We start from the raw sequence: 10306 nt of genomic DNA on the forward strand, positions 1-10306 counted from the left end.
ATAAATTACTAAAATATTGCATGTAGAAATAATGTATATTTTAGGGTCCACTATTATGAACATTTTAATAAAAGGCTCACATTTACCCCAGACTATATTTCTGGATGTTGTTGTTTTGATGGGGAACGATGTGAATGTGGCACAAACATAAGCGTGTGTTTTTACAAAAGTTCATATTTACGTGAAATGGCGACTCCGAAAATAATAAATGTCCCAATATTTACACACGTAGATCGGGATGTATTTCTACAAGATATTTATCCACAGGTAATGTAGTTTTAATCTCTACGATATTATTTGTCTTATACAGACGTGCCATTTAGTAATGTTATTAAAATTCACAAAGTAAGTTAAATGTTTACTTACAAATGTTTTATTCTTTAAAAGATTAATCAATACAAATCATAGCCATATAGACATGGTTGAGTGGTTTAGATTACCAGTACATGTTACGTACACATTAGTAAACGTAAAGTACATGTAACATACATATGTTTCAAAGTTATGTCCATGTTAGTTGTTAAATATCCAGTTCTGTACATGTAACATAAATATTTTTAAATGTATTTGTAACATACACGTTTTAAAATATTCAGTACCTGTAACATACACATTTTATATATTCAGAACACAGTATACATGTTTTTGAAAGTTCAGTTCATGTAACATACATGTTGTTAGCACTGTCCAGCACTGTACATGTAACATATATATTTTAAATATCCAGGACATGTAACAGACATGTTTTAAAGTATTCAGTACATGTTACATACATATTGTGAAATATCTAGTAACATACACATTTTGAATATCCAGTCCACATAACGTACATGTTTTTAAATATTCAGTACAATTAATATACCTTTTAAATATCCAGTAATGTACATGTAACATATATATTTTTAAACATATAGTACATGTAACATATACATTTAAAAATCCAGGACATCAAACATGCATGTTTAGAAACATATTTATGGTGAGTACCAAACGGCCATATCAAGACACATCTGCACAAAGAGTATTATTAAGTATTGAGAGATTTAAGGATCTAGTCAGTGGTGTTTTGGTTGACAACGTCAGCATAATCTAGTATTAAAGTAACAATTGTGAAATTATTATTTTTCTGACTTGAAATGAAAAACAATTGATCGCTCTGTAGAACAACCCAAATTTTCTTACAAATTAAATCAATATGTAATTTGAAGCGGAACTGCACTTTTTTGGAATTCTGCCTGTCGTTCACAATCCTTATGAAAGACAATAAGACTACAGTTTTTTTGCATCTTTATTTGTAAAAATGGTCTCGTTCCAGGTGGTTAGCAATGCAGCTAATGGGAGCAATCAATTCTACCTCTAAATCGCTTTAAACATTCATTCAAAACCCGCCAACAATACTTAATTTACATTCCGTAACCTGTATAATATCCAAGGTTTAGCGACATTGTTATTGTTAGAGCGGACACGGAGGAAGTAATTTTCCAGCGTAAGAACATGCCGGCATGCTGCGGCATTAACCGTAAGCTAACTACGGCAAAATATAAACTAGCTTCTACATTATAAACCAAATTGCTTTAGAGTTTGTAATGCACAACACAATGCAATAGGACATCAATCTGTATAGGCTGAAAAACATGTACAATCATATTGCAGTATCTGTAAAGTATCAGCCCACATTTCATGGTTTGTTTGTACACAGCTAGCTCCACAGCGTATGCACTGTAGTTGTAGTAACATGCATGACTGTTTGTATCATGATCAGTGTTGGGACCGTTACACTAACGCGTTACAAAGTAACGCGTTACGGTAACGGTAACGCCGTTAGTTTCGGCGGTAACTAGTAATCTAACGCGTTATATTTTATATTCAGTAACTCAGTTACCGTTACTACATGATGCGTTACTGCGTTATTTTACGTTATTTTTTTATGTAGTATCGGCTATAAACAGAAGATCTGAGTGTGTTTTATTGGAGCGCTGCAGTGTCGTCCTTCTGAATGTTCTTGTGTCACAAGCCGGAGGCAAGCTCTGTGTGTGTCTGGGTGTGGGGAGGGGAGGGGAGGGGGGGCGTGTTTGTGTTTACTAACAACGGAGCCGCAGTCGACTCGAATGTCTTAACATGGAGATATTCTCACTTTTTTTTGTCGAGCACAAAGAAAAGAACATTTTAGTTACATGTAAGTTGTGTCTTGGATCAAATATCCCGTCTACTGCCCAAAACAACAATTCAAATCTGCCTGGTTAGGCTTTGTGTATGTCACGTGTGCCTTCCTTAGGTGAAGCCAGGTTTACAGCTATATTGTTATTATGCTGTTTGTTACTTATGTATGTTATGTTGCAGCTATTTAAAATAGTTTTGTCAATTTGTTCTGGCCTGAAATAAATTGGCCCTTTGAAACATATCTTTGTCTTTGTGTGTTGTATGTAGACCACATTGCTTAGCAGAGTTCAGTGATGCAAATGCATGTCAAGTTGATCAACAGATTGTATTATTCTCCAGTGCAATAACAGTACTGAAATGAAGGCTGAAAGGGCATTAATGGGAGCTTTTAAAAAAAAAGAAGAACATTTTTTTTACTCAATAGTTACTTTTCACAGTAACGCATTATTTTTTGGTGTAAATAACTGAGTTAGTAACTGAGTTACTTTTGAAATAAAGTAACAAGTAACTGTAACTAGTTACTGGTTTTCAGTAACTAAACCAACATTGATCATGATGAATATTTTAGTGACTTATTTTTGTTCCAAGCTGGCTGTGGATGTTTTTTCCGTTTTATTTTTGGTAAGCAATCAATTTATGTCAAAATAGCATGGCTCCAAGTTCCACGTTTACCACGTCAAAGTCACGCCGACCTCACTCTCTCGGTTTCCGTCTGGTCCAAAGTTCTCTCCTCATGCTTGCTTCTATAACCAGTAGTTCATCCTCTATATAGTAAACTTAAAAAAGATAAGGTTGTTAATCATTATTTGTCAAAAATAGTATTTTTTGTTGTCTGTTATCAAGTCTGCCGTGATTAGAAGACACTCGCATTTGTTTCCGTAAGTAGAACAGACTTTTGTTGCCGGAAGTCAGAAGTGCGCTGCCATGGAAACGGAAATAAATGCGCTGAGGAAATATGTTCCGGCATTGCTTAAAATGACCAAAATATGGTAAATATTGAACATATTACATATTGTTATGAATGTGTCTGTTATTACATTATATATATACTTGCAGTGTGTATACAAAATGTTGATGGAGGGTTTTGAAGGCTACAACGGTGACTCCCATTAGCTGCATCTTTTAAGTGTTTTTATCATCTTTAAAAATACTAAAAAAAAGAGGCGTGTTGTTGTCTTTCATAACTATTGTGAACAGTTGGCACAATTAAAAAAAAAAGTGCTGTTCTCCTTTAAAAATAAGGTCATGTTTGTTCAAAAGACCAAAGTATATGTGAATACATTAACTCGCTTTAGTGGAGTTACATCGATAAAATAAATAAGCAACTCTGGTAGTGAGATAAACCATATACCAAACATGACATGGGTAAACAGTTAACTTAAAATGTTTTAATTGAATAGTAATCCAACAAACACATTTTGAATTTACATGTAATATACAGTACACATTTAGTAATGTAACATACATACATGTTAAATGTCCTGTAATGTAACACACTTTTTAACAATCCAGTACATGTAATATAGATGTTTTTAAATGTCTAGTATGTAACATAAACATTTTAACAAAACAGTACATTAAATATATATGTTTTAAATATACGTGTAACATACACATTTTAAATATACATGTTAACATACACGTTTTAACAATTCAGTACATGTATTAAATATGTTTTTAAATGTCTAGTATGTAACATACACATCTAACTATCCAGTACTTGTAATATAGATTTTTAAATGTCCGATATGTAACATGTAGTGTCAATATATTGTAGCGTGAACCAGCAGTGCTGAGAGGTGTGTGTTTGGGTCCATGTATGGGAAAATGGACAGTTGAGTATCTTGGACAAAAAGGTGGCGATAAGGAGGTGAAGATACATGTTTGTACAGTACCACAGATGAACTTCCTGCAGAAAAACTTTGTGTACAGGTGAATCCCACCTTTATCTATCTCAAACATTTAAAAATGTGTTAGTACCTCATACGTACTTGCAATTCTTCATGTTGACAGGACAATTCCATTCAATGAGTTTGTGAAAAGGGCATCTGAGAAAAAACACTCAGACTTCTTCCTGTGTGAGGTACATCTTTATGTAATTCTAACAAGTACTTTTAAATGCCATATTTTGCTGAATATTCCATAAAGTACTAAGTACCTATAATATCAAGTATTCAGGTATTATTGTTGTACAAACTGCTCTTGTAGTAGATCCACAGGTACTATACAATAGTATAGTACTGTATATGTTGTACTACTATGTAGAAAGTAAATATTGCAATAACGTTGTGTTTTATTTTAGGATGAGAGCTATTATCTTCGATCTTTGGGAGAAGATGTTCGGAAGGTATTAAGATGGATCCAGATGTTGAGATCTTTTTATTAAGTCCACACTTTGTCTTTGTAGGAACCTGCTGACCTCAGCAAACAATTCCCAGAGTTAGCAGAAGACTTCTATCTCCCTAATTTCTTTGATGACCATCAGTTTTTCTCCAGTGTCTTCCGCATCAGCTCCTGTGGTCTTCAGCTGTGGACACACTACGACGTGAGTCTTGTCAACAAAGAAAGAAGTCACCAGAAGATGTATTTCTTAACAGGAATAACATAACTCAAGGGACGGCGTGGCGCAGTGGAAGAGTGGCCGTGCGCGACCCGAGGGTCCCTGGTTCAATCCCCACCTAATACCAACCTCGTCATGTCCGTTGTGTCCTGGGCAAGACACTTCACCCTTGCTCCTGATGGGTGCTGGTTAGCGCCTTGCATGGCAGCTCCCTCCATCAGTGTGTGAATGTGTGTGTGAATGGGTAATTGTGGAAGTAGTGTCAAAGCGCTTTGAGTACCTTGAAGGTAGAAAAGCGCTATACAAGTACAACCCATTTATCATTTAACTTATTGTAATAATAGCATTCTTACTAATATTACTTAATATAATAAATAGCATTATTAATAATATTACTTATTAAAATAAATAACTTCTTAAGATGGTTTATATTATCCATCCATCCATTTTCTACCGCTTATTCCCTTTTGGGGTCGCGGGGGGCGCTGGAGCCTATCTCAGCTACAATCGGGCGGAAGGCGGGGTACACCCTGGACAAGTCGCCACCTCATCGCAGGGCCAACACAGGTAGACAGACAACATTCACACTCACATCCACACACTAGGGCCAATTTAGTAATTCAGTTAATAACAATTTTAAGGTGGTTTATATTATTTCAAGTAATAATAAATAACATTCTCAAGGTGGTTTATATTATTGCGGGTAAAAGATAACATGCAAAAAAAAAAGCATCCTATGTCTAAGCGTGACGGTTTGGTACGGCAGCTGCTCTGCACAAGGGAGAAAGGACTTAACCCGAGCGGTGAATATAGTTCAGTGGATCACAGGCTGTTGTCTGCCAGAGCTGGACTAAGTTTATAGCTCATGATTCCAGATAACACCAGGGGCCTTATGTATTAAATGTTTGTAGTATGGCTGGGCGATATATCGAGTTTGTAAGATATATCGATATATTTTTAAACAAGATATGAATTAAGAAATGATCGTAATATCGATATAATTTATTTCACATTAAAATGACCAAACATTTTAATATTTGTTGTGTTCCTTGATTCTCCCCTCGTTTCCCACTCCCTCTCAACAGTCCATGGGCTATTAAACCCTTCCCCTTCCTCCTTCCAAGACATGCTTGCACGTATACGAACATCCATGATTGGTTGATTGTTTACTATGATGAGTCATAGTTGAGATTAGAGCAAAACAATAGGGACAGGCCAATCAGAGGCAAGATAGGGCGGATCATCGAACCAGGAAGGGAAATCGCGACATCCCAAATGACGACGAGAGCGTCAGAGAGGACAAGAGGGAATATTCAAGCGAGCGATTTGGCAGAGGGATTGTCCAGAAAACCCACAATGCGTCTACTTTGCCACATTTGGACAAATGTATGTGCCTGGATAAAACATTAATTTGAGTGGTTAACCATGTAAGCCCAAATCAAAACTGTTCACGAGTTGCCGAGCCGGGCATATTTCGCATGAGAAATGCTGCCAAAAATGTATGCCGAAGTGAGGAAGATTATAGCCGCACAATTAAGTTAAGTCACTTACTTGGCGCTGACCAGAACTGTACGTGCATCGTCGACTGGGAATTAAAAAGTGCCTGCCTGCTTATTTTTGTTGTGAGTTTGATACATTTTGTATTATTTGCAAAGCTATGTTATTTATTTTACGTAGAAAGAATATTTTTATTATTAAATTATTATTTAATTATGTACTACTTAAACAGTTTCTTTTCTGTGCTGTTAATACCCATATTGACTAACCGGGTTAATAAAAGTGCCACTGACTGTTTACAGTACAGTTGTCAGTCAGTTAAATTTCAGTTAATCTCGCTTAAAAAGAAATATCTTTATATGTATACTTTCACCGGAATATATACCGAGATATATATCGAATATCGAGTTTAAAGGGGAACATTATCACCAGACCTATGTAAGCGTCAATATATACCTTGATGTTGCAGAAAAAAGACCATATATTTTTTTTACCGATTTCCGAACTCTAAACGGGTGAATTTTGGCGAATTAAACGCCTTTCTAATATTCGCTCTCGGAGCGATGACGTCACAACGCCATTTTCTCAAACACCAGGTCAAAACAGCTCTGTTATTTTCCGTTTTTTCGACTGTTTTCCGTACCTTGGAGACATCATTCCTCGTCGGTGTGTTGTCGGAGGGTGTAACAACACGAACAGGGACGGATTCAAGTTGCACCAGTGGCCCAAAGATGCGAAAGTGGCAAGAAATTGGACGTTTGTTCCGCACACTTTACCGACGAAAGCTATGCTACGACAGAGATGGCAAGAATGTGTGGATATCCTGCGACACTCAAAGCAGATGCATTTCCAACGATAAAGTCAAAGAAATCTGCCGCCAGACCCCCATTGAATCTGCCGGAGTGTGTGAGCAATTCAGGGACAAAGGACCTTGCTAGCACGACAAGCAATGGCGGCAGTTTGTTCCCGCAGACGAGCGAGCTATCGACCCTAGCTTCCCTGGCCTGCTGACATCAACTCCAAAACTGGACAGATCAGCTTTCAGGAAAAGAGCGCGGATGAGGGTATGTTTACAGAATATATTAATTGATGAAAATTGGTCTGTCTGCACTCTCAAAGTGCATGTTGTTGCCAAATGTATTTCATATGCTGTAAACCTAGTTCATAGTTGTTAGTTTCCTTTAATGCCAAACAAACACATACCAATCGTTGGTTAGAAGGCGATCGCCGAATTCGTCCTCGCTTTCTCCCGTGTCGCTGGCTGTCGTGTCGTTTTCGTCGGTTTCGCTTGCATACGGTACAAACCGATATGGCTCAATAGCTTCAGTTTCTTCTTCAATTTCGTTTTCGCTAACTGCCTCCACACTACAACCATCCATTTCAATACATTCGTAATCTGTTGAATCGCTTAAGCCGCTGAAATCCGAGTCTGAATCCGAGCTAATGTTGCTATAGCTTGCTGTTCTTTCCGCAATGTTTGTTTGTGTTGGCTTCACTATGTGACGTCACAGGAAAATGGACGGGTGTTTATAACGATGGTTAAAATCAGGCACTTTGAAGCTTTTTTTTAGGGATATTGCGTGATGGGTAAAATTTTGGAAAAAACTTCGAAAAATATAATAAGCCACTGGGAACTGATTTTTAATGGTTTAAACCATTCTGAAATTGTGATAATGTTCCCCTTTAAGTAAAGTCTGAATGTCATTAAAACAGTTAGCTCCATCTTTTGACACTTCTTCCACTCCCGTCCTTGCACGCTACACCGCTACAACAAAGATGACGGGGAGAAGACGCTGCAGAAGGGGAGCCACGTAAGTAAGACTGCCCACAAAATGGCGTATCCGGAAGTGATTGTCAGAAATCGGCTTGAAGATGATCTTTAAAACGTAATCTATACAACATTTTGACCAAAGAACCACCATTACATGTTATGTAGACCACAAGGAAGTGTTTTCAATTTAGAATTTTTTTTTTTTATAATATGACTCCTTTAATGCGCCCTATAATCCGCCCTATAATAAATAGCTCTCTGATTAGTGACCGGGAGCAGGTGAGCATCCCGACCACAAATCAGAGCCAGGTGACGAAAATCAGCACCCATGGCAACCAAGAAAACAAAAAAAGGATGCTGAAACAGAAATAAACAACAACTGAGGGAATACCAAACTAAACCTAACATGACCCGGCCAACGGATCATGACACTTTATATCATTCTTAAAGTGATCCATATTATTTTGGGTAATAACATTCTTAAAGTTATCCATAATTTTTCAGGTAATGGATAACCTTCTGGCTCAGGTGACTGGCAGGAAGAGGGTTGTTCTCTACAGCCCCCAGGATGCTTTGCACCTGTATATGTCAGGCAGGTAGAGGTACATTTTAAGGTTCTGTCTTTGAATGTAGTGTAATGTTTTATTGTTACTGGGTGCTAGGAGACAAATCAGAGGTGGTAGACATTGACTCGCCAGACCAAAACCTGTTTCCTGATTTCCTAAAGGCAGTGAGGTACGAGTGTACGTTGGAGCCTGGAGATGTGCTGTTCATTCCTGGTAAGAACATTCATTCCAGTTTGCAAACACTCTCTGAGGTACTTCTTCTTGCAGCGCTGTGGTTCCATAACACGCTCGCACTGCACTTTGGTGTTGCTGTCAACATCTTCTGGCGCCAGCTGCCAGAAGACCGCTACGACAAGAAGGACCCTTATGGTAACAAAGACCCGGTGGCTGCAAGTCGAGCCCTTCAAAGTCTGGAGCGAGCACTGCACCACCTGGAAGAACTTCCTCCCGAGTACTGTGACTTCTATGGACGTCGAATGATTCAGCAAATACAGAAGCGAACCTTCTTTGGTTGTCAATCAAAAACCATGATGACAAAAGCAAGCTGCTCCTCAAACCTGGATCACATTTGACTCATTGAAGATGAAGTTATACTAACAGAACTCTTGTAAAAAGTACACAAAAGTTCTACCTGAGAAAAATATGATACCTTCCAGAATTTTTTTTTTTTAAAGTTTAATATCAAAAGTATGATCTCTATTGAAGTAAATTATCCATCCATCCATCCATTTTCTACCGCTTAATCCCTTCGGGGTTGCGGGGGGCGCTGGAGCCTATCTCTGCTACAATCGGGCGGAAGGCGGAGTACACCCTGGACAAGTCGCTACCTCATCACAGGGCCAACACAGATAGACAGACAACATTCACACTCACATTCACACACTAGGGCCAATTTAGTGTTGCCAATCAACCTATCCCCAGGTGCATGTTTTTGGAGGTGGGAGGAAGCCGTAGTACCTGGAGGGCACCCACGCAGTCACGGGGAGAACATACAAATTCCACACAGAAAGATCCCGAGCCCGGGATTGAACCCAGGACTGCTGAGGACCTTCGTATTGTGAGGCAGACGCACTAACCCCTCTTCCACCGTGCTGCCTGAAGTAAATTAATTACCGTATTTTCCGCACTATAAGGCGCACCGGATTATTAGCCGCACCTTCTATGAATTACATATTTCATAATTTTGTCCACCAATAAGCCGCCCTGGACTATAAGCCGCGCCTACGCTGCGCTAAAGTGAATGTCAAAAAAACGCTGCGCTAAAGTGAATGTCAAAAAAACAGTCAGATAGTTCAGTCAAACTTTAATAATATATTGAAAACCAGCGTTCTAACAACTCTGTCCCAAAATGTACGCAAATGTGCAATCACAAACATAGTAAAATTCAAAATGGTGTAGAGCAATAAATAGCAACATAATGTTGCTCGAACGTTAATGTCACAACACACAAAATAAACATAGCGCTCACCTTCTGAAGTTATTCTTCATTCGTAAATCCTTCGAATTCTTCGTCTTCGGTGTCCGAATTGAAAAGTTGCGCAAGCGTGGGATCCAAAAATGGCCGGCTCCGCCTCGTCGAAGTCATCGGATTCAGTGTCGCTGTTGTTGTGCAGCAGTTCTGTGAATCCTGCCTTCCGGAAAGCTCGGACCACAGTTGTGACCGAAACTATCTGCCCAGGCATTTACGATCCACTGGCAGATGTTGGCGTATGTCGACCGGCGCTATCTGCCCGTCTTAGTGAAGGTGTGTTC

General features: G+C 38.5%; 1 protein-coding gene across 1 annotated transcript; it reads left to right on the forward strand.

Moving 5' to 3' along the window:
• Positions 1-144: 144 nt before the first annotated feature.
• Positions 145-9280, forward strand: tyw5 (tRNA-yW synthesizing protein 5). Its single transcript, XM_061926401.1, has 8 exons — positions 145-267; positions 3938-4092; positions 4174-4243; positions 4463-4507; positions 4568-4705; positions 8493-8580; positions 8651-8767; positions 8822-9280. Exons 1-8 carry the CDS (start codon positions 187-189, stop codon positions 9124-9126), a joined length of 999 nt encoding a protein of 332 aa, XP_061782385.1. The 5' UTR covers positions 145-186; the 3' UTR covers positions 9127-9280.
• The last annotated feature ends 1026 nt before the right edge of the window (positions 9281-10306 follow it).

Source organism: Nerophis lumbriciformis, linkage group LG31, assembly GCF_033978685.3.
Source record: "Nerophis lumbriciformis linkage group LG31, RoL_Nlum_v2.1, whole genome shotgun sequence".
In the NCBI taxonomy this organism is placed as follows: Eukaryota; Metazoa; Chordata; class Actinopteri; order Syngnathiformes; family Syngnathidae; genus Nerophis; species Nerophis lumbriciformis.

Coding starts and splice junctions, on each gene's coding strand:
- tyw5 (XM_061926401.1), top strand. CDS start 187: ATGGCGACTCCGAAAATAATAAATGTCCCAATATTTACACACGTAGAT. Junction 4,244..4,462: donor CAGACTTCTTCCTGTGTGAG/GTACATCTTTAT, acceptor GTTTTATTTTAG/GATGAGAGCTATTATCTTCG. Junction 8,581..8,650: donor TTTGCACCTGTATATGTCAG/GCAGGTAGAGGT, acceptor ACTGGGTGCTAG/GAGACAAATCAGAGGTGGTA.